This window comes from Lepisma saccharinum, chromosome 24, assembly GCF_977018435.1.
Source record: "Lepisma saccharinum chromosome 24, izLepSacc3.1, whole genome shotgun sequence".
NCBI lineage: Eukaryota > Metazoa > Arthropoda > Insecta > Zygentoma > Lepismatidae > Lepisma > Lepisma saccharinum.
This window is the reverse complement of record NC_139252.1, coordinates 40,892,663-40,916,984: the sequence shown is the minus strand read 5'-3', so window position 1 is coordinate 40,916,984 and position 24,322 is coordinate 40,892,663. Positions and strand designations below refer to the sequence as shown.

The 24,322-nt window shown below is 36.6% G+C and overlaps 1 protein-coding gene across 1 annotated transcript in view; it reads left to right on the top strand.

Moving 5' to 3' along the window:
- Positions 1-9,129: 9,129 nt before the first annotated feature.
- Positions 9,130-24,322, top strand: part of LOC145978161 (carbonic anhydrase 1-like) — a 43,416-nt gene continuing 28,223 nt past the window's right edge. Inside the window, exons 1-3 of the mRNA XM_083110600.1 lie at positions 9,130-9,181; positions 10,516-10,554; positions 12,595-12,762. Of these exons, the coding sequence (XP_082966726.1) occupies positions 9,130-9,181; positions 10,516-10,554; positions 12,595-12,762 (259 nt within the window). The remainder of the gene's footprint in view (positions 9,182-10,515; positions 10,555-12,594; positions 12,763-24,322) is intronic.

Here is a 24,322-nt window from a genome sequence, read left to right as displayed (position 1 = left end):
GATGTTTTGGAGGATGAACCCAAGTAGGGTCATGGGCGCTACGACCAATTTGGTCATTGCTTTTTATATGAGGAACCAATTTGGCCCACTCCCAAAATTAACTTAGATTGCTTATAACTTATGAAATTTGAAGTCTGCACAAGATCCGATGACAAAATTTAAAATTGTAACAACCCTGCCAGGGACTTGAACCCTGGACAGATAGGTTAAAAGCCTAGCGCTATACAAACTAAGCTACCTGCATTTTTAAAAAGTTAGTTATGTTAAGAAATATATTGAAACACCTGAGAACACTCTTGGTCTGGTTCGACAGAGAAGGAGACAACATTTCCAAATTTTTACAGACTGGGTGTATTTTTCCACTATAGAGGCCTTCACTATATGTAATTCGAAACGCTAAAGTTCAGCTAGCTTCCAAAATTGAGGTAAAAATTGTGTTTGGCGAGATTAACAAGTTACAATTATATCCAGTTACGGACAAATAAAGCTAAAAGTCTAAGATTTGCTGTACTAGCCAAGTTTTAGTAACATTTTCTTCACTTTAGTACAAATATCAAAGAAATAGGTATATTTTATTTATAATTTGACAAAATGTACTAGTATTTAATTCACAAAGTTAGGTAAAAAACAGTATTTTTTAAAATATTGTTACTGCCTTCAAATTTTATGTTATTTAGCCACTAACAACTGGTTTACACTGCTTGGCATTCTTTAAATAGGAAAAGAAGAAATTATTTGTTTAGTATTTTTACTACTTTATATTTATTTAAGAAAACAATTCTACACTTTAACTTAATTTTAACAAATTGTTACTAATTTATATATCAAAGTTATGTTATTTAGAGTGCATAAAGGCGTATAAAGTTAATATTTGTACTTATCAGTTCAACTAACAATTATATTTTACACACAAAAGGTACAGTTAAATTACTTGAATCAGAGAATAATATTTTACAGTAATTGATTCATTCAGCACTAGTCAGTACTTTTATGCATCAGAAAGTTTTCTTAATTTTCTATTACGCATGCTATTTTGGGCTATTCTTAAAATGTATTTCTAGGGCAAACTGGTTTAATTTTCTGCTTATAATGCAAAGTTGACATAGTTTTCGCACAATGCATTGTACATTTGTTATATTCTCTACGTACAATCCAAATATTATGCTTATTTAATGTATAACTAACTAACTCTCTACCCTTCTTAAACCCGAAGTTTCATGGCTGCAGCAACACATGCCTTTCATCTGTCCCTGTCCTGAGCAAGATCTATATACTCCTTTCCTTCCCCACCAATTTCCTTTAGGTCCATCTCTACATTATCCCTCCATCTTTGTTTTGGTCTTCCTATTGATCTTTTACCATCAGGTTTCCCAACAAGAATCCTGTATACTCTTCTTTCCTCTCCCATTCGTACCACATGATCTACACACCTAAGTCTTCTTGATTTAATCATTCTAATAATATCTGGACATGAATACAAATTATGTACTTCTAATTTATGTAACCTTCTCCACTCATTTGTCTCCTCATCTGTTTTAGGCCCAAATATTTTCCTAAGGATATTATTTTCAAATAGTCTCAATTTATGTTTCTTTTTCAATCTAAGGGACCAGGTTTATTTACTGTATTTAACTTTTATTTTTTGTAATTAACAAAAATTAAAAGCTTATACTGTAGTTATTATATCTTTTTCTATCAGCTTATTTTGAAATTAATATTATTAGTTATAGTCTTTGATTTATAACTATATTGCTTTTTTATCAATTTATCTAAGAGTACACGCAGACAAACACATGTGTACACACGTTTATGTAAATAGATATGCCTTTTTTCAATATTTTAGTATGAAGATTGCACTTTAGCTATTTAAACAAGGGTAGGAAAGGTAGGATTTCTGAGAATTTGTTGCAGGATTTTGTTGTCCAAGTATAGATGAGAACTGAGCTGGGAGACTGTTTTGAACATTTTCATGAGAGTTTGCATGTGAACTGTATGCAAATTGAGCACTATTGACTGTGCATGCTTCTAAGTATTGCTGTTATTTCACATCAACTTTGTGAGACTGTAGACAGTTTTCCTATTTCAGGTAGTTTTTATTGATTGTATTTGTATATGTTTTGGGGACTTAGCAGTTTTATGTTATGAGGCAGTTTGTTGTAGAATATTTTTACCGGATTGTTTTGAGATATTGAGTGTCTGCTGTTTTACTTGTAATTATTTTCCTTCTTGTGTTGTCTATTTGACTATATTTTGTCCAAGTTCGTAGTATTTAGAATAATTGTTATTGACTTGTAGATGTAGGGAGTAATAATCCTTTGCAAGATGCTCTATACTTTAGTCTGAACATTATTCTTAGTGTTCACTTTTGAAGCCTTAGTATTCTGGTAGTATTATTAATGTAGAGGTAAATTAGGCTGAAATGTAGGCATTTTTCTGATACATTATACTCACTTAGTTGTTTCAGCAGGTAGAAGTTGCATGATGGTTTACTGCTGATGATGTTAATTTGCTCTTCTTATGTGCTACGTATGATGTAGCTTACTTGAGTAACTGGAATTTTCTACTGAAAAAAGGATTGCTTGTCTATTTTATTCCTATGTTGTTGAGTTTGTCCATAAGCAAGCCATGTTTTTTACTCTATCCTATGCCTTGGAAGAATCTAGATATATTGTGTTTGCAGTTTTATGTTTCTCTAAGGTTTCAGCTATGTAGTTTTTTAAACTGTGCTATGGGTGTGACTATTGATTTCTCTTTCTAGATGCCATGTTGGTTTCTGTGTATTCCTGTATTTTAGATTTTGTCATCGGATCTTGTGCAGACTTCAAATTTCATAAGTTATAAGCAATCTAAGTTAATTTTGGGAGTGGGCCAAATTGGTTCCTCATATAAAAAGTAATGACCAAATTGGTCGTAGCGCCCATGATCCTACTTGGGTTCATCCTCCAAAACATCTGCTTCGAGTCTCCGATGCCATGGTGGAGCCCGTTCAGGTTCTACCGCCCACAAGTGCGTTCCTTCGCCAATCCAGCGAAGGTGAGAATAATAGAGCGCAACCCTCTATATATACATTCAGCTCACTGTTGGTCACCCCTTGATCTAGTTATTTTCATGCAATCACCTACATTTAGTGAATTTTGCCGTCTTTCTGTTTGATCTGTTAAATAAGCCAGTCAATAAAAATATACTTACATAGAAAAATCCTGATATAGTTGGATTCTCAAAAATATATACAATCAGTGTTCTTGATACATTTAGCACCTGAGATAGTATAAATCAAAATCTAGTTAGTGTTGGCATGTGTGCTTCTGGTACATGTAGTTACTTGAAAAAGCAAATATTGGTTGTGTAAAAAATAGCCTCCTTGTGAAACAATGAAAAATTAACATTATATCCTCATAGCATTAGTTGCAACTGCTTCTTGCAGATTAACAAAGCTCTGGCGTGTGGTCGTACGTCACCTATAATCCTTTGTAAGGTTCGTGTTGTCCTATAAATTGTCGATATACATGCTAAGTCCCTAGTTACAGCCTAAGCTTTTAGCTTCAATAAATGTATTTTAGTCCTCGGAGACATATATTGATCTTAGAGTAAAAAATAAACCTCGTATAATAAACCAAATGGAAATAACCCAAGTGTTGATGCACCCAAAGAAGCCAGTAATACTTCAAAAATACCTTGAAAAAGGCTATAAAGCTAAATAATTCTTCTAGAATAGTAAAAAAGTTTGGAAAGTGGACCTAGGCCCCTAAGCCGTCTGTTAACTTCGTATTGTAATTATATTGTTAAATTGTTATATGTAAGGGGAAAAAACAATATTAGTAAGCGTCCAAATATGGACCCTCGGTAAAGGGGTTTCAGACCTCATAGACACATCATAATTTTCGTTACACTAAAAAATTGCCCTCGTATAAAAGCAAATAGTTGAAATGTTAAACATTTCGTGTACTTTATCCAATAAGCCTTAGCTAGAAATACAATAAATGCGTTACAGACATAAAAATTAAGCAAGCTTTGATATTCTAGTGGCACATAATAAGTATAAAATATCCTTTAAAATACTCTGACAAATAGTTGTGGGTTGTCTGAGATCAAAATTTTCAAGTCCTCTCTCCTCTCTCCTGCATAAATAGGCTCTAGAATTCACTAAGCCTCAAAATAATATTGGGTACATAAAATAAAAAGCAGATGGAGAGTGGTGCTGATCGCATCATCTCCAAAATAGCAAAAACAAAAGTATATAGAGCTCTATCTGGTATATTTAGAAAACTTTTACCTAGTATAGCAGTAACAAAATACTCAGCAAACTCTAAAATAAACAAACTTTCCTACGTGGCAGGCGTAACCTGCCCTAAATAAATACATATAGAAATACAGAACCAAAAATAGCATAGTGGAAATCAGTAAACCCTAATAATAATAATAATAATAATAATAATAATAATAATATATTCTGTGGCTTACATTTTAGCTAAAAGTACTTTTTTTAGTGTTTTTGAAAAAATTAAATAAATACTAAACTCTAAGTTAAAAATTTGTAAATGTATATATGATACAAAACAAAATAAATAAAAATTAATACATACCCTGCAAAAAATCAATAAAAAAGTTGAAAACCTCTCTTTGTGCATCCAAAATATAATAACAAATCCTTCCTGACTGGTTTAAATTGTGTTATTTGAGTAATAATAAGCCTAAACTTGTAAAATAAAAGGGTAGAACTTGTCAAAACATACTTTTGCATCCAAAATATAATTCAAAACACATCTAAATTGTGTTATTTGAGTAAACTAGAGAATAATCCTGTAAACTTGGAAAAAATCTCTCTCTCTCTCTCTCTCTCTCTCTCTGTGTGTGTGTCTGTGTGTGTGTGTGTCTTTGAGAATCCAAAATGTAATAAAAATGGTGCCTGAATAATATAAATAGTGTCATTTGAGTAAATATTAGGCTAAACTTGTAAAATAAACAAATAAAAGTTGAGAACACACACTTTGTGTGTCGAAAATGTAACTAAAAATCTTTCCTGAACAGATAGAATTGTGTTATTTGAGTAATAATAAGCCTAAACTTGTGAAATAAACAGATAGAAGTTGAGAACACACACTTTGTGTGTCGAAAATGCGACTAAAAGTCTTTCCTGAACAGATTGAATTGTATTATTTTGGTAATAATAAGCCTAAACTTGTGAAATAAACAGATAGAAATTGAGATCACACACTCTGTGTGTCGAAAATGCGACTAAAAGTCTTTCCTGAACAGATTGAATTGTATTATTTTGGTAATAATAAGCCTAAACTTGTGAAATAAACAGATAGAAATTGAGATCACACACTCTGTGTGTCGAAAATATAACAAAGTCTTTCCTGAACAGATTGAATTGTGTTATTTTGGTAATAATAAGCCTAAACTTGTGAAATAAACAGATAGAAGTTGAGAACACACACTTTGTGTGTCGAAAATGTAACTAAAAGTCTTTCCTGAACAGATAGAATTGTGTTATTTGAGTAAAAAAATAGGCATAAACTTGTAAATAATAAATTAAAAGTTGAAAAAATCTCTTTGTAAATACAAAATTTAATAAAAATGTTGCCTGAATAGTACAAATAGTGTTATTTTGGTAAAAATTAACATAAAGTTGTAAAATAATAAGTTAAAAGTTGAAAAAATGTCTTTGTGAGTCCAAAATTTAATAAAAAATGTTGCCTGATTAGTACAAATAGTGTTATTTTGTTAAAAAATTAATATAAAGTTGTAAAATAATAAGTTAAACGTAGAAAAAATGTCTTTCTGAGTCCAAAATTTAATAAAAAAATATTGCTTGAATAGTACAAATAGTGTTATTTTGGTAAAAAATTAACTTAAAGTTGTAAAATAATAAGTTAAAAGTTGAAAAAATGTCTTTGAGTCCAAAATTTAATAAAAGTGTTGTCTGAATAGTACAAATAATGTTATTTTGGTAAAAAATTAACATAAAATTGTAAAATAATAAGTTAAAAAGTTGTAAAAATATCTTTGCGAGTCCAAAATTTAATAAAAAATGTTGCCTGAATAGTACAAATAGTGTTATTTTTGTAAAAATAAGGATAAGCTGTGAAAATGTTTGACATAAAGTCAAAGTTTGGTAAAAAATAAACTCAAAATTAAGTTAAATAGCACACAGTAACATACATTTACTACCTAAATCAATAATCAAAGGGTCCTAGGTTCGTTACCCCGTGATAAAAGCAAATTGTGAAAACTGTAGGCCCCGTCCCTAATAGCTCTCCCTTCTTCATAGTACAGATAAAAAAAACCTGCGCTAAAGCGTCCTGTGCCTTGAAGGCAAACCTGAGCGGAATATTAATTGGCGGCGGAAACCGGTTCTACAAGCGACGCATAGCTTCAGAGATTTGACCCTTGCTGCGCATTTCCAGACATCCTTTGTTGTCTGGTTGAATCCCTCCCCTGCCCTACAGTATTGCATAGCTTTCCCCTGTTCTTGCGTACTGGTTAACCTTGAAAAAACCGGTTCTGATTGGTCAATCGGGTTCTTTGTTTGTTCTGACGTTGTGACGTCATTTGACCTTGAACGCACTTCCCCCAAATTCCTTTCTCCTCTACCTGCGCGGAGTTCAGATTCTGAGACAGTATTCTGTCTAGCGTCTCGTACCATCGTGTTTCATAAACTTAATGAAATAATTACATAGTACTAATTAATAACGTTACATATCGCGGGTTCGAGTAACGGGACCGTCTTCTTTCGTACCATTAACACCTCTCATAGCGGTTCATAAACCATAAACTCTTATTTTCAATACTATAAACATTAATATTATCGATTTATACATTACATACTTTGCAGTAATGAATATAAAAACATATGCATACCGTTTAGTACCTCTAATTACCTTTTATATACATATTTTTCATAAAATAAATAATTATATATTCATAAAAGTTATAAACATGCAAATACATAAATGTAAAGTATTCTAAGTACGTGCAAATGAATTATAAGTACATGCAAATTAATTAAAACCCGTGCAAATTAGTTATAAGTACGTGCAAATGAATTGCGAATATTAAATAGCAACATCCGCTATCGTACATCTCTACTACTAGTATTAACGAGGTTTTACTGTATTTCTATGTATTTGTATCTTCGTTATACTTTTATTATTCCATCCACGAATACGATTCGTTGCATACGCGTAAAAAGCCATTGTTGAAGAGACGAATTATTTGCATTTGTAGAACGAATTTTGGAAAATTTAACTATCTCATTTACAGATTTTTGAACAGGACAGGACTTTCATTTGTGCATTCCGGAGCAAATAACATCGTGTAACAGTCATACTGACTGCTAATTATATCTACAGTTAGGCCTATAGCTAAAATTACTGTGACAGTTATATAAAGGAACTATTATACAGGGTGGACCATTTAGGTTGATAACTCGAAATATCTTAAAAATGAACCGTTTTAGAAAAAAATGTTTCAAATAAAAGTTAATTGACTTTAAGGTGGAATTCATGGGCCATTGGGCTCATGTGTGGTTCAATAGGCGGCCATTTTGAAGGTCATTCGAACACCAAATTTTTATAAAATGGAAACATAATTTTTTTGTGTAATATTTTTATTCAGTTTACAAAAATAAACAACTTTTGTACAATAAATCCATTGATCGTGTAGTTTCACAGATATTTGACAGTAAAAAGTGGTAACAGAAATTCATCCATTCCTACTTTCGGTCTTCATATCATGATAAGAATTAGGAAGTATAAAACTCCATCTAGTAAACCTGGAACACTTAGGATGCGAGTCGGTCCGCTGATCGCTTGTCAATCAGCGAAACTTCCAATCTCACTATAGAATTTAGATTATCTTTGGGTGTTCTAAATGAAGTATGCACTCAAGCAGAGAATTCACTTAAACCGATAGGAACTGGAATTTCCGTACATTAACATGTAAACAGAATAGTGTTATCAAAATAAAGACATGCTATTTTACTATTAGAAGGCGTTTGTGTCCAGCCCGTGGCGACAAGGGGAAGCACTCATTATTAGGAAAGAAGATAAAAACGGGAAAGTACTTAACCTGAGTTTGCATCTTGATAAGAAAACACGCAAAACAAAACATATCTACTTAGTGATAGTTTGTCATCTACTTGACTTTCAACTTTTCGAAATATTGACTACAGTAGTTCTTCTGTACTCTTGTCAGAAATAGACGGTAGGTGTGAGATTGTCTGATCTTAATTGTATTATTTCCATGTTAAGGCCAGTGACTTCTGAGTTCGATACTAGGTGGAGGCATGCTTTAGTTGCTCATATTTCAATTTAAATAGTAGCTAGTACAGTTACGGACTTTACAACCCATAAATATCTGCCTCCGTACAGAAAGTAGGCATAAAACATCACTATCATTATGTAACAAGATATCTCGTCGTAACAACGTGTTAACTGAACACGTTCTGTGTAAACAAGAATTTTGGTAACGCCAAAGCTTTCTCGGCGGCTTTGTTGTAAGTAATGGTACTATTGAGTCAATAATAATTAATAATAATAATAATAATAATTCCTTAGTCCATGACTTACTATCGTGATTAGACGAAGTAATGTCTCTGCAATGCCGCTCATATGGCCCGCGTCGACCTGGATTTGGGAAACCTCTTGTGGTTGTTAATATGCACTGTCGGAGGAGGAAAAGTTAATAATGTTACTAATGTACTTGACGATGTAAACTATTTCTGTGCGAAAGTGTTCTGATCAGAATCTGTTTATATTAGTGTAAGAATTCACTAATAATAGAATAACTATGTCCATAATATACATAAAATAACAACGTTCACATGTAATAACAAACTTACAACTCTGTCTCGGAGACCTGTGGAGCAGCGCCGCGCATAATGGAAGAGAAGGGGAGAAAGTGAGTGGACGGAGCAAAGCAGTATGGTAGATCAATATCCTGTGAATGTACTTGACTGGTCTTGGTGGTAATGGCAACGTATTAACATGTCAAGAAATATAACAACAATAACGATTCTTCAAGGACGTAAGAAGATAGGTTGATAATTGAAAATCTAACTCCAGCAAAATCTTTCTATAATTATTTACTTTCAGGATTAGAGCTATTGCAAAATCCAGGGCAACTATGGAAGTTCAGTACTTTTTGCTACTTTTGATGCTAGTCATCACTGCCAGAGGTAAGATGATGTTTGCCAGACAATTTTAAATCAATGAATGCTTAAAAAAATTATAAACTTTGATTGAATTAAAATTTTTGGATGCGTCGGCACTTCAGGCTGATTTACACCCTTCAATATGTATTGGAAAATATCCCCTTACTTAACCTAAACTTTGATTTTTGTTGAAAAGCGAATACCAGTTTTCACCCTAATTTTCAGTCATTTCCATTTGAGATGATAAAAAAAGGTACAGAACATTATAATGTAACTTCAAATGTACTGAAGCAAAGTTCTTAATCCAACTTTCTGTAATTTTTCTTAGCAGAGTTATGAAATTTATCTCAACTGTCTGCAAAGGTCAAAAGTGCCGGACGCAATGAAACAAAAATATCCGTCATTTGTAAACAAAGTCATATAAAGAATTAACTATTACCTGTTTCGAACTACCGTTGCATAAGGGTTACAACAAAAAATGAATCTTTATTTTTAAAAAAATGGTCTAGGAACAATTTGGTACGTATTGGCCCTGGTTTTGTGATCTATGGTGTGCAAACTAATGACGTACAGGGTGGGAAATAACCTTTTGCTAGGGGTCTGCAGGAAAAAGTAACAACAATTAAGAAATTATGGTAATACCAAATGTTTACTACGACAATTGTGGTTACAATAACAAAATTAAAAGTTAGTATGTCCGCCGTTTGCTTCTCTCACAGCACGAAGACGATCAGGGTAGGAGCTCAGAAGATTCGCAAACAGTCCGTATTCCATTCCATGTCACGGAGGACTTGTTCCAGATGTGCAAGGAGTGTTGGCCGGGAATAGCGGTCCGGTCCACGTTCCACTATCATCAAGGACTCAACTGCGTCCTTCAGAATAGCCCCAAAGTGCTCAGCTGCATTCAGGTCCGGTGATGCACCCGGCCATTCAGAACTGCTGAAGAAGTCAATGCCACTTCGCCGAAGAAGGTCTTGGTTTTAGCATTTGCCTTGAAGCAAGGTGCTTTGTCGTGAACTAACTTTTAATTTTGTTTTTGTAACCACAATTGTCGTAGTAAACATTAGGTATTACCATAATTTCTTAATTGTTGTTACTTTTTCCTGCAGACCCCTAGCAAAAGGTTATTTCCCACCCTGTACATAATGTACATAAAAACCTACCTACTTCACAGGAAAATTCCGAACGACTCCCTGTATTAATTCCTCCTTAAGAATGATTAATTACCGTGAAGCACACTCAGGAATTATGTCGCCCTCATTTACTGGGGTAATACAAAAATATGTAACATTGGTATTTATATATATATTTTTTTTTTTGCTAAAGCATTTCATAATTATTCTATTTCTTTTTTGCAGGTCAAGAAGATATAGGATATTCTTATGAAGGACCAAATGGTAATTTTTTGTTTGAAGTATGGTCTCATCTCTGAAAATAATTGCCTTACTATGAATTTTAATCAGACAAATTTCCTAAGCACATTATAACACACACATACACACAAACACGCACACATACTACTATTTGTGAAAATTGCAACACCATGAAGGAATCATGCGGATCGAATGCAATTTATTCCACGTAATGACATAAATGATTAAGGTGTCATACCGATACTGTACACGCAAAGAAACAGCAGCTTGTGAAGCCTCCACGTGATGCTACACGTGGCATCGAATCAAACAGGCTTTGGAAGTGTTTCTGGGGAATTGCCTGGCAGACTGCTTGTGTGGTAGGCTTCATTGTTAGCTGCTGTGACTTTGACGGACTAGTTTATAAAATGTGACAAAACACCAATAGTTTCATCATCCTTCATCTTCAATCTCCCTCGATTTTTACTGAATAAGTTTTCACTTTATAAATTTCAATGACATCAGGTGTGGACTGGTTCCTTCAAACTAGTAGCTACTGTTGTAACCGATCTTGGAGACGCACCCCTACAACAGTTGACTCGCCCTCGCTGGGTGAAAAAAACGGTTAAAGTCAGGGGTGCCCATTCCGCCCAAAATCATGACATGCGCTCCCCCTCAAATCATATCATTCGCGCCCTCAAACCATATTGCAATCCCCACAAAGTATTTAATTACGACAGCGTGTCTACCGAAAGTAACTTTTTCTTAGCTTTACTGAACCATAAGCTAGATAAAAACAAAATGTTGGAGTGTTATTGCCCCCAAAATTAGCCTCTCCATCTATCTTTTCACGTCTATGCATTATATAATTTTTGTGTGAGGACTATAGGAAGCGAGGCCCACTTCGACCACAACTCTGCCTTTCACCGCAGTTGGTGCTGAAGTGCAATGGTGCTAAGTTTACGAATTCTGGACTAAGAAAATATTCGGGACGACCAATCAAGAATTTTTTAAAATTATTTTTTATTTTTTTTACTTTGCTTCTTGTGCCAGTTTTGGCTAATTTGCGAAGATGGGGATGAGTGATGATATGATGAAATTGATGAATAGACATCACAAACGTCCATGCCCAAGCCAGGATTCGAACCCAGGACCCCTGGCAGGCCAATCAAGGAGTTGAGAAGTGTGAATACTACATTATACGATTCATATTCTATATCACTACATTCTATCCAAGGACGTATGTAAGGGGGGTCAGGGGGTCCGGACCCCCCGAAAGACTTATCAATTACAAAAATTAAATATTGAAATTATACGTTGTTGAACATTTCTTGTACAATCGAGTGATATTTATTTACAGCGAACTTATTTGAAGGCAGTAAATAATTAGTTTTTATAATTGCTTTATTTAACAATAATTTGATGTGTGTCTGTCTAAACAAAAGCTAACTTAGTACAATGACTTCTTTCTTGCATAATTATATTATTGGAAGACTCGAGACAAAATCTGGCAAGGGTGACGCCCAAAGGTTCGGGACACCCCCCCTTCCGAAAGGCTTATCAAGTACTAAAATTAAATAATGAAATATACTTGTTTAGCATTTGTTGTATAATCGAGGTTATTTATTTCCACCGAACTTTAAATACACCACCAAAGATATTAATCTGAAACTTTAATTTTCGTCATCTGGATCCGACATTCGTTTTTGTTATTTAATAAATAGTATTATTTTCTTATGTATTTGGCACTGATTTGCTTGTCAGGACAGTTGCTTTTATACAAAATTTATGCATCTATACAAGTATGCTAGATAATGAATTCATGCTTTTATATCTATTCTTATACCGTATTTTTACCTGTAGCAACAAAAATATTAATTTATATATTTTAATTAATATTATCTTAATTGAATATAATTATAACAATTATTGAAATTTAAACGTTAATATTATTATTATTATTATTATTATTATGTCTGAGACACTTGGATCGGACTCCTCCCGAGATAAATTTCTAAATACGTGCCTGCTATCTATGTATGAAAGTGACCATATAAAAAATATTGTTATGTTTCTCTTTGACAGGACCCCAATTCTGGCCTACACTATATCCACACTTCTGCTCAGGCAGTTCACAATCACCAATAGATGTTAAGATACACATGGCGACGATAATGTCCTATGGAACGCTATCCTGGGACAATAATTTTGATGAACCCGATTTGATGAACCTTCAGAATGATGGACATACAGGTATTGAAAGTTTTCTTTCTAATGGTCACTGAAATAACATTATAGTGAGTTCCTGGTTGAAGTGAATGCACTGTTGTATTCGCAAGCTCATATAACAAAATAACCTAAGCACCTTGTCTTGGACACTTGTCTGAATCTATATTTATAACGGTATCATTATTTATTTTACTTAGTAATAGGGATGGTCGATTGATTGATTGATTGAAGTTGAAATTTTGGGTGCCTTAACACCCCTCACCCCTCACGTTATACGTCCAGTGTCCCGTCCCTTAACTAATATCACATAAATGTAATGTCGTGGGACTAAAATATTCTTACTTGGATTAAAAGCTGAGGCTAGAAAGGGGCACTCAGCACACATAAGGACAAGCATCGTACAGAAACCCTACGGTTCTTATTGGGGATCGAATCTCAGGCTATGTGAGTCTAAGCAGCGAGAGGTACAGTCATGGAAAAAAGTTCTTCCCCATAAGGCTTTAATAGGAGCAAGTAATGCAGGAGGGTAGGCAACACATATTGCACCCTTCGATGATCGGGTGATTTTGCCTGTCTTAACACCGAGAAATGTGTTCCACGCGAAGGTCAACATGACAGGAAAGCAAAGAGGGTCACGTGACTATTGGTTACGTGGAGTGTTGTGCTTCTCCACGTCCCCAGTTCTTGATCCACATTGCAGAAAAAGTAGAGCTGCATGCAATATATGAAAATAGGTTGTTTTCAACTACACGCTTAATTATGATTTTCCCAATTGTAAATCTATCAGACGTGTCTCCCGATTTAGTCGGGACAGTCTTTTACTTTGAATTCCTGTTTTTTCATAGGCGTAACTTGACGGGAGCAGAAAGGGCATTTGTAACCCCCCCAAAAAATCAGGTTTCTTAAAGCTGCTAAAACAGGAATTAAATACTATGATTTGACGCGTCCAAAAAAAGTATTATATTGAAAGATTGTTCCCAAATACGTAGATAGCAATTTAATACTTTGAAAGTGTCTCAGATTTGTTTATTATGTCACATCTTAGTGTGGCACAGGTCTACTACAAAAGTGGAATTTCGTAACAGAAATATGAACCCACTCCTTTTATTTCGTAGCCGATTTCATCTTGAAACTGAAATTAAGAATATTAGTTAACAAGGTAAAAAGGTAAAGTGTTCCCCTGTGCATAGCACCACGCCATGAAGGCGTATAGGGGGTGTGGGGGTAACGCCCCACACTTTCTTGATCCGGTCGTGAGTGGGGGTGATGTGATCAGCATCACGCCCCTGCCGCCTTTACCCCCCAGGGTTTCCCCCAGGTACCCATGTTATTCGACGCTGGGTAGACGCCGGGACCGCTTCCACCGTTAACAAGGTCATTGGTAAACAATAAAAAAATGTGTTAGACCCAATTCTTTAATACCTTATCATAATCTTTATCGCAATTTTAAATTTTGTTGTAAGTCCACTTTATGCAAAAAAAAAAAAAAAAGGTAAAGTTCTCACCTGTGCTTAGCGCTACGCCATGAAGGCGTATAGGGGGTGTGGGGGTAACGCCCCACACTTTCTTGATTCGTTCGTGAGTGGGGGTGATGTGATCAGCATCACGCCGCCCCATACTTTCTTGATTCGTTCGTGAGTGGGGGGTGATGTGATCAGCATCACGCCCCTGACCGCCTTTACCCCCAGGGTTTCCCCCAGGTATCCATGTCATTCGACGCTGGGTGGGCGCCGGGGCCGCTTCCAACGTTAGAAAAGTTCCCGGGCTTGAACCGGCCGGGGATCGAACCCGGGGCCTATAGCATGGTAGTCAGACGCGTTACCGACTGAGTCACCGGCACAGATAGACTAATCTGAAATGCATACAGTTTAAAGTGGGATCCGAACCACTATGTGCGATCACCTGGTATCGTACCCGAGACCCCTTGATTACAAGGCCTTACCACTACGCGATCAGTGAGGCGCACACAATCTTTGTATTTCGACCTTTTTAAACCTATATGTATCATATAAGAGGTTGTTTAACGTTGCTATGCCTCTATGGATTATATATAGCCAGTATTCGAGCACATAGCGTCAGGTTTCATAGAATATAAGCTTCTCTTGCATGTTTATGGTTTCCTGTCTGCAGTAGAAAAACTGACAGGTTCCCGTAGCTTTTCTTTCAATAGTCTTCCAATGGTTGCATATCATATCACTCAAATTTGATTCATTCGTTGCGAACACAATCCCCGATGGCGGAGTGGGATCGTGGGCGCCTTGTAATTAAGGGATCCCGGGTTCGATACTCGGTGGAGGAACATAGTGGTTCGGATCCCCCTTTAAACTGTAGGTCCATTCACGATTAGCCTAACAGGACATAAAGTGAACTTAAGACACCAAATCAAGCAACCAACACAATCCCGTTATTGTCCAGATTACCGAATCCAGAGCCTTCGTCGCGAATAACATAAGCAGGAAGACAACATGAAATAACCGAACAGAAACAGAACCTAAAACCTACATCGGATAGATTGGATTAAGTCGACGATACAGCACGGGTTCTGAAATGAAACAGAATACGAAAGTTGAGGGACCTCTATACGCACCCACTTTTCCTCCACTCAATGGGGAAGATATCCTTCTAGCTCAGAAGCCTTTACGTAGGAGTGCCCTGAGGGAACTTCAAGGCCACTACGATAAAGTGTTCTACGTGCAGCGGCGTATACTCTGGGTCATCTAGGTAATCGCAGATGACCCGGCTGTATTTCTTTTTTTTAATATATATATATATATATATATATATATATATACATTTCCTCGCAATATTCTTCCAAACCAATTTCGATGCATACATTTCCTTGCTTCCAGCGCGCGAATACTTCCAATCGTTTGCCACCGAATGTCCGGGAACCTTTCTCCAGCCGGTGGAATGACTTCAGGGAATCTCACCCTGACGTCATTCCTCCCGCTTTCCTTACAACCCTTGGCGAGGAGGGAGGAGAAAGGAAAGAGGGGGAGGAAACACTGCTTTTCAGGCGCGGTGATTCCGTGCCCAGGGTAAGCTCCTTCTTGTGAGAGTCCACCGGTCGCACTCTCAACCTTGAGAGCCTTTTCCGTTCCCTCCGCTCAACTAGGGAAAACATACCCGGTAGAGTGCGAAGAACAGGAAAACTGAATAACATGGGCAAACCAATTCTACGCTAATTTTCACTTTACATTTGCTTCTGTCTTGCTGATTTCTGTTACTTGAACATAAATTTATCAAAAGGGAAAAGCTTAAATATTGAAGATGAAGCAAACTGAATTAAAATTCAAGGCTTAAGCAATTAAAGCACCTATTTGCTGACTCCCCCCATCCTTGTATTTACAAAAATAGTGATTGTTTCTCCTCTCTAATCTTCAAAAGCAGCGAGAATACTTATCTCACGGAACTGAATATTTTTTTAAAGGGAAACCCCCCTCCCCGAAATCCTACAAATATCTAATTTAAAAAGTGTATAGTGGTAATTCATTTTACTTCATTAGCAGGATTAAACACTTTGCTTAATACGTTCTAATAATCTGAGATTCATCTTCAGGACTTCTAACCCCACTGTTTCAAATTTATGTGGCGGCTGATAATAAGGGATGATCCCCATCCCGAAATAAAATTCTGACTCTGACCTGCAATGATTCGAACTTTTAAAAACCTGTCAATTCGAGCTCGGAAAGGGATTTTTTTTATTATTCATAGGGAATTTCATTCTGAGCCAGGAACACAACAACAGAAGTTTGGCGCGTGAAACTGAATGCGTGTAGTCGTTGGCTTCGTGCTGTGCTTCGTGTTTATTATTTATTTAGGTGTTAGTGTTTGTCGTGATAGTGCTGTGTTAAACGGTAATGGATGTGATACAAGATTTTCTGGTGAAACCTTTTGGAACAAGATCTTTTCAGGAGAAGTTGCAAATTGTTAATACAGGTAGGCCAGTGTCATCGCTTGAACTTATTTCTACACACAAAGACAAAATCGGGAATATGTGAGGCATTTTCGCAAGCAAATTATGACAAAACACCATGGTTGACAGGAAGTATAAGTGTTAATAAGCTTTGCATTTTTGTTCTCCGTGCTTACTTTTCGGGGCTGAAAAGAATGTATGGACGCGTGACTGTAATCTTTGCAACACTTGTGCCAAACATGAAAAATCCAAAAGTCACATAACTTCCTTTGTTAAGCTGCAATCTTTCGCCCAGACACGTATTGACGTGCAACTGGACAAACAGCGTGCTTTGGATGTAGTACAGCACAAGTAATCGGGTCCTGGAGTAAGTTGAATTTTGCACTTAAATTAATATTGCGGGTTTTTATTTCACTAGTGCACGTCTTTCATTTTTATATTTCACAGGCTGTTTTTTTATAGCTTTATAATACTGTCTTGTTTTATTATTTGAAATTCTACGCGTATAGTAAACTGCAATAACGAGAATTAATTGATTGTGATCGTAGCAATAAGACAAACATTCCGACACAATATTCCTAAATCCAATATGGAGCGTGACATAAATTGCACGGAAACTTTTGGAGTTTGAGGATCAAAAGGTCGGAGATTACCCACTCGTTAGAACCAGCATACGCCACTGTCTACGTGCAATGACGGGACCAAAACATACGTCAGATAGCTGTGTTCCTCCTTATTTCGTACGCCATTGATAACTGGAACACGTGACCTCGTCTTTGGTAGAGCACAAGCCTGCTTGCTTGCCACCACCCTTTAGTTCAGTGACCTTCGCCCGTAGTCAGCAAGAGTGAATGACTCACCAGATACTTGTTGTCTGTGAGGCTACACAAGAATAGATATTTCGTTAGTGGCTGTAAGTATTGTTTCATCTGCAGTTATATCAGTTAACATTTCAATAGTTTCCTAATGGTTACGTTAGTGATAAACATGTAAATTAGTTCTCGAGAGTGAACGTTTTATCTATTTGAACGGGGGATTTTTATAGAGCCTGCATGTATTATTTTTTCCTGAAACAAGAAGAAATTCGAAGACGCAAAAAGAGTTGTATAAGAGTAGTTAACAAAAGGAAAAAAGAAGAAGAAAACGAAAATGTAAATGCTGAAATAAATTATGGTAGAGATCGAGTGAATAACATTTTGTCATGGGGCCTCCTCGATGGAGTAGTGATAACGTCGTCGCCTTGTAATCAGTGGATCCCGGGTTTGATACACGATGGATGCACATAGTGGTTAGTATCCCACTTTAAACTGAAGGTTGAGTCCAGATTAGCATATCTGTGCACCAAACCAAAACTAAGAAAGAAATTGTCACAGTGTAAGAAAATTTCATGTTCAACCAGATACGAAACAAAAGGGAATAATATATTGCAGGTTGGAGTTCACATCTGTAGCATCTAACCAGCACAATTATGAATCGCAACATATCGTATGAGATCCATTTTTATTATACATGTATGATAATATAAGAGAAGTAGAGGAAAGAGAAAACCAAGCGAAACACGGACGCCTTCTCCAGAATTTCAAATCTCGTTACATAAGGTTCTGGGTTGGAGTCCCGAACAGGCATGACTTTCTTGTTCTTGCCCTTTTATCTGCTTCATTTCATCATAATTCATCGTTATGGTTTACCTGCAGGGGAAGAATAATGACAATAATTGCCAATACAAAGCCAATGACAAACAGAACAACTCGATTACGGAGGTGCCAAGAAGAAACGAGACTTGACAGTTTCTCCGCCTCTCGGTTTGTCGAATTGAAAATTGCTCTCCCGTTCTCGGTCTCGACTAGTTAAATATAGAAATCGAAAATGTATATGAATGAATATACATGTATTTTATATATTCCGGTTTTGTAGGAGATTTCGTGAGAGATGAAATAAGTACTCTTCCATCGTATTTATTTTTATAATTTTTATTCCCTGTTCGATTATCGCGACGATAAGGACGAGTGACCATTACACGAAATTGATGACGAAATAGTCAAACACCCCCGACAAGGACGGTACTCAAAACCGGGAACTTTGGCGACGATATCGAATGTCAATCACTTAATGAGCTTGACCACCGAGCCTGCTTAATGTTGTTTCTCTCAGGAAATTCGTAATAACTGTCAATATCCCACATTCACTATCATTTTCTTCATAATTTATCTTATTGTTGTGATTAACCTGAATTCAAAGAATTAGTTGAAAGGCAAAAATGCAAGATTGAATGTCTCTGATGTTACTTCGTGCCGAATAATATGACGTGGTATTATGATATGAATTTATTAATCATATAATATGCCTATTCATTCCATTGATTGATCCCAATTGAGCACACAAAATATGCTATAATGTCCACTCCATGGAGGAGTGGTTAGCACAGCGCGCTACGATGCCATGGGTCCCTGGTTAGAATCTCGACTTGGGCGTGGGTGTCCTTGGTAAGTGTCCCTTCATCAATTTCATCATAGCATCACTCATCTTCATCGTCGCTATTTGCCAAAAGTGAAAGAATAGCAAATCTAAATAACAAACATCCAATCAAATCGAACATCTCTACCGATTTAATTCTATACGGTACCGAATTCCCACTTTATTACTGCATCTTAAGTCATTTTACAGCATCTCAATTGTTTTCCGATTCGAAAACATTTGGAATGTTGTCTTGTGCAGTTGATTGTGCATTGTTTCGTTGTTTGGATTGTTTAATTAACGTCGCATTAATTAGTTTTAGACCAATCGTGACGGGGGAAGCAAGAGCACAAAGAAAGCGAAAGAGACAAGGAAGAGACCACGGCTTTCTTTAAAGATAGCATCCCGTGAATACAACTCAAGTGACTGCAGAATATTATGAATAAAATTTATTTCGCTTTTTCCTTTTATTTCTGTTTCAGTTATTTTACTTCGCTTTTCTTCTACCACTCGCGTTACTCGTGTCGGTGAGGAAGAATTATAAACTCGTGAAATGGACGATGGTACAAAAAAATATATGCCTCTCCCACGGTTCGAAACTGTCAGTACAAAATATTGTCTTATATTTAAAATTTACGGGCAAATATGGTTTGTCAGGTAGCAATTTTCGCTTATCTCTTTCTCAAGGGGTTCCATTGCCTCTCTGATGTCGTAGTAGTAACGTCTTCGCCATGTAATGAAAGGCTTCCGAATTCAATACCAAGTAGAGAGGCTTTGGTTCGAATCCCATTTTAATCTGTAGGTCCAGTGCATGAACTAGACTTAAACAATTAACGTGTGGCATGTGGTCTGTGATGAGAACCATCATTTCAGCGAACCTTCTTGACAATGACTCTAATATCACTTGATAGAATAGTATTTCCTTACGAGTAGCTCTTGTCAAGAAACCAGTTCCTGAAATTTTCTTCTGGAGGCATCGTAGCACCCAGCTGTTTGTTGTGGCTGGGGCACGAGTCATGTGACTCATGCTATCAAAGCTCAATCCTTCCCGAGAAGTCAGAATCACCAGGCAAACTTAAGCGAATATTTTGTTATTTGGGTTGCATAAACAACAGGCTTTAAGACGTTACGAAATTCTACGTCCCGTGGCCCAGGTATTTTTTTCTCAGACTGTACACCCCGGAGAAACAACGTTAACACGTAAGCAAGCAAAGGGGGCTCGCCCCTGTGAAATAAGAACAACACTTAAATGGGATGACTGGTCTGGCAGGGTTATAGAATAATAGAAAGGAAAATAAAGGAATGTTCGTTTACCTGTAGATCTGGATGTGACAACACGGTCCCAGGCCCGTAGCTAGAACTGACCTCCTGGGGGGGTTCACGGGTTATCAGGGGGGCTTAGTAAACCAAGTCCATTTTTCAAAAGTTTAATAGTATGAAATGAAGGTAAATTATGTGTGTCGGGGTCATTAAGTTAATTAAAAATATAAAATTTAGAAATATCATACAAATACTACAGTTTTTTTCTGTATCTTCCAAAACATCTCTTGAAGTGCAAATGACTGCTACTGACACCATCCCTTAATACACACTCCATACTATACTTGATGATACATATTTATATCATACATGTTAAAATGTACAATATTCACCTCAATCATAGTACCTACAGTACATTCCACCCCCGGCCAAAGCAATAAAACTTGGGATCTGTTGACATTTGACGCAGATGCGGAAGGAATGTACATGATGACATCAAAGTCACAGATTTCTGTCAAACGAGAGGCTGCAACAGGAGCAGGGAAGGTACAGATAAAGAAGGCTACCTATGAAAGAACTTTCTAAAGTCTACAGAATCTTCTAAACACTTGCTGCTGCTTAGATTTCTGTTCATAAACAAGATGAACGAACGAAGTTGTGAACAAAAAAATATATTCTGTCTACATTTTCACTCTTCACCTCAAACAAATTAGAATACAAAATAGTTTTACGTAATGTCAAGGGGGCTGGCGACCATGTCAGGAGGGACTGAGCCCCACCCCCCGGCCCATGCCTGGCTACGGGCCTGCACGGTCCCTGAAAAGAACCTTCAATAGCGCATCACTCCCCGCGGTAACTCTTTTCGTAACAATCGACACTCAGCCCATAACTTGGAGAGACAAGAACTGTTCACGCGATAAAGTTTCCGAGTACAACTGCAGCTGAGAAATGTTCTCTTGAACTATTTACGGTGGATTCGAATTTCCGATCGTTAAAACCGTTAGCGAGTTTCGTTTTGTCGTTAACTGTCTTTTCTTGCCTAAAGCTGAAGTTGCGTTATTTCAACGCTCCCTGTGGATTTTTGTTAGAATCTCGTGTCAGCGGAGATTTGACATCCACTGAAGGTCGCTGGTGTAATTTGCCTTTAAGCTACTTCCAGATTCTTCAACCGGGCCCCTTTATGAAGTGATTAGACTATCGAGTTATGACGCCAGGGGTCCCGGGTTCGAGTCACGCCTTCGGCATGATACGACACAGGACAACACAGCCTTAGGAAGGATTATACTGGCCGTAGGTTCAGACGCCAGAGCCTCGTTAGGCTGCAAAATGCAGTCCAGGGTGTACTACCTAGAAGTGAGGTTGACAAATGGGTGAGATTTGATAGAGGCTCGAATTCATCTCGAGTTGTAAATATCTGTCTCGTTTCCCGCTCTCGTATCGATTTATGGGATGTAAGGAGTGACCTTTCCGAAGACAGTCAAACGTCGACGTAGTACACCCTGGTCAGCCTTTTGTAAACCAGCAAAGCTCTGGCGTATGGACTCACAGCCTGTATAATCTTCAATAGGGCTCTGATGTGTCGTCCATATATGTTTGCGATTGTCTCTCCATCCATCTCATTTTATCACCTTAGCGATTAGCCAGAAGTGGCAGAAAAGTGAAGTAATAAAGCAAATCAATCAATCGATGGGCTCGATGTATGGACATTGGTCTCGTTCTCGTGTATGTCTTGTCTCGAATCTATATATACAATTTGGTCACAGCACAAATTTACACAGCGTACAGAGAGCTCAATAGAAGCCAAACAAGTTTTCATAATAAAGTTATCCTGTTTGACGCTTCCTTTTTTCCCCTGCGAGACCTTAAAGAAATTAATTTTATGCTTAACACATGCAACAATGCAGCACACGCCACAAATGGATTGACGCCTTGTAATTTAGTATAAACAAAATATACGACTCATCTGCATCTCAGAATAAAGTAAAATCGGTTTAAGCGAGTCAATAAGAGGGTCCAATAACAATAAGGAAAAAAATCAGGGAAAGCTGGAACAAATTTTATTATCTTCGTAAAAGGGTTCTTAACAACATACTAATTTTGCCCCCCTCTACCACTTGGCTGCCATCTTGGGAAAATGGCGCCCAAAATCAGTGTTTTGCAAATATCTCGCTTGGAAAACATTTTATAGCAAAATAGGTTATGACAAAAAATAATGTACATAAATTTCTCTACAAAAAATATTCTGTGCATTTTTCTTCTAGGATGCGCCGTTTGGGTGCTAGCTGAGCGAGAAAGGTTAAGTTTTTACGGATCCCACTTTAAACTCTAGGTTCAGTCCCGATTACCCTTACTGTGCATAAAGTGGACGTAAAACACCAACTTAATCAATCAATCAATCAATCACAAAGGGGTGGCATATCGATCGAACACTTGTAACTTGTAACAAAAAACTTGCCGAATTTCTCTACAAAGCTGTAAAGTTACTTCACGATATGTTCAATAGTACACATACAATAACATCATGAAACCGCTCCAACTATTTGTAGACACCCTGTATGTATAGCCCCAATCCAACCACTGACTAAACCACCGATATAAATGTTCTCCGTGAGGGAAGTTCCAGAGGCAAAAACCAGGGTTTGAAAAAACCCTGTTTTTTTTAAAAAAAAACAACAACCCACAATCGTTTTTTTCGTGTTTAATTGGTTTTTTCGGGTTTGATTAGGTTTTGTCGAGCTTTTATAAATAAAATGTGAATACATGTAATATAATTCACATTTGTACGGCCACTCAACCTACCCACTGCACTTCTCCGCCCGGCACACAAACTAGCAGGCCACAACAAACTGCTAAATCATAGTAATATTTATTTTTTATCCTTTATTCTCTTATGATTTCCTGGTTGCCTCTGTGGATAGCAAGTTTGTATGTTTGAATTGATATTAGCAGATGTTGTATCAATAATGGATACATTACGATATAAGACGACTTTTATCAGAAGCATCAAGAGATCAATTGCAGGTGTATACTATTATCTTCAGTCACAAGCATAATAAAATATAGATAGTATACATAGTATTCCCCGATAGTAGATCGAAAGAAACCGACTTCAGATCTGAGTTCAGTGACTTTTATTTACAGCTTTACTTACAGCTTACATCTACAGCTTAATATAGGCCTATGTAATTTCTTAATAAAGATCAAACGTTTGTATTTGTGTACTGAGCTCTGATATTTCGTTCTACTTCATATCAATATCACGAGTGTTGTGCATTTTAGATAGCAAAATTAATCTCGAGTTATAATGACAGTCGTGATCGCATTCTAAGCATCTAAAATGCAATCTTCATTAGTATACACCTCTATGACATTCCTTCATTTCAGAAATCATTGAAATACCAAAGTTAATGAAAAAACCCACTGGGTTTTAAAATGGGTTGGGCCCACCTTGGCGAACCTTGGCAAAAACGCTCCATTACAACCCATCACGAAAATGTCCCAAAAACCGGAGAAAATTTTAAAAAATCACTTACTTACCCCCTTTTTAAGGGTGAAAATGAAAGTTTTTAACGTCCCTAGCAACGTCCATTTCCAGGAGATAAAAATCCTACATTTGTTTTCCCACACTCTATCCTCGAGATCAACAACTACGCAGATGATTCAATTCCAAGTTAGAAAACGTACATCAAACAAGTGTGACATCTACATAAGAAGATTTAGTTCTCAATTATTATTTACATTTTACTTGGGATTACCGCTAAGCAGTTTTTCCCATATCTATTAGTTCTCAAAATACAAAAACAGTTATATCGTGGCTGATTTAATTAAATGCTTAGAGATGTAACAATATTATCATGTTTACCATATTAGTTGTTGACCATGGAAGAGAACGTTGCTAGGGAACCTACAGAAATTTATTTTCACACCGAAAACTACGGTGAGTAACTGATGCTT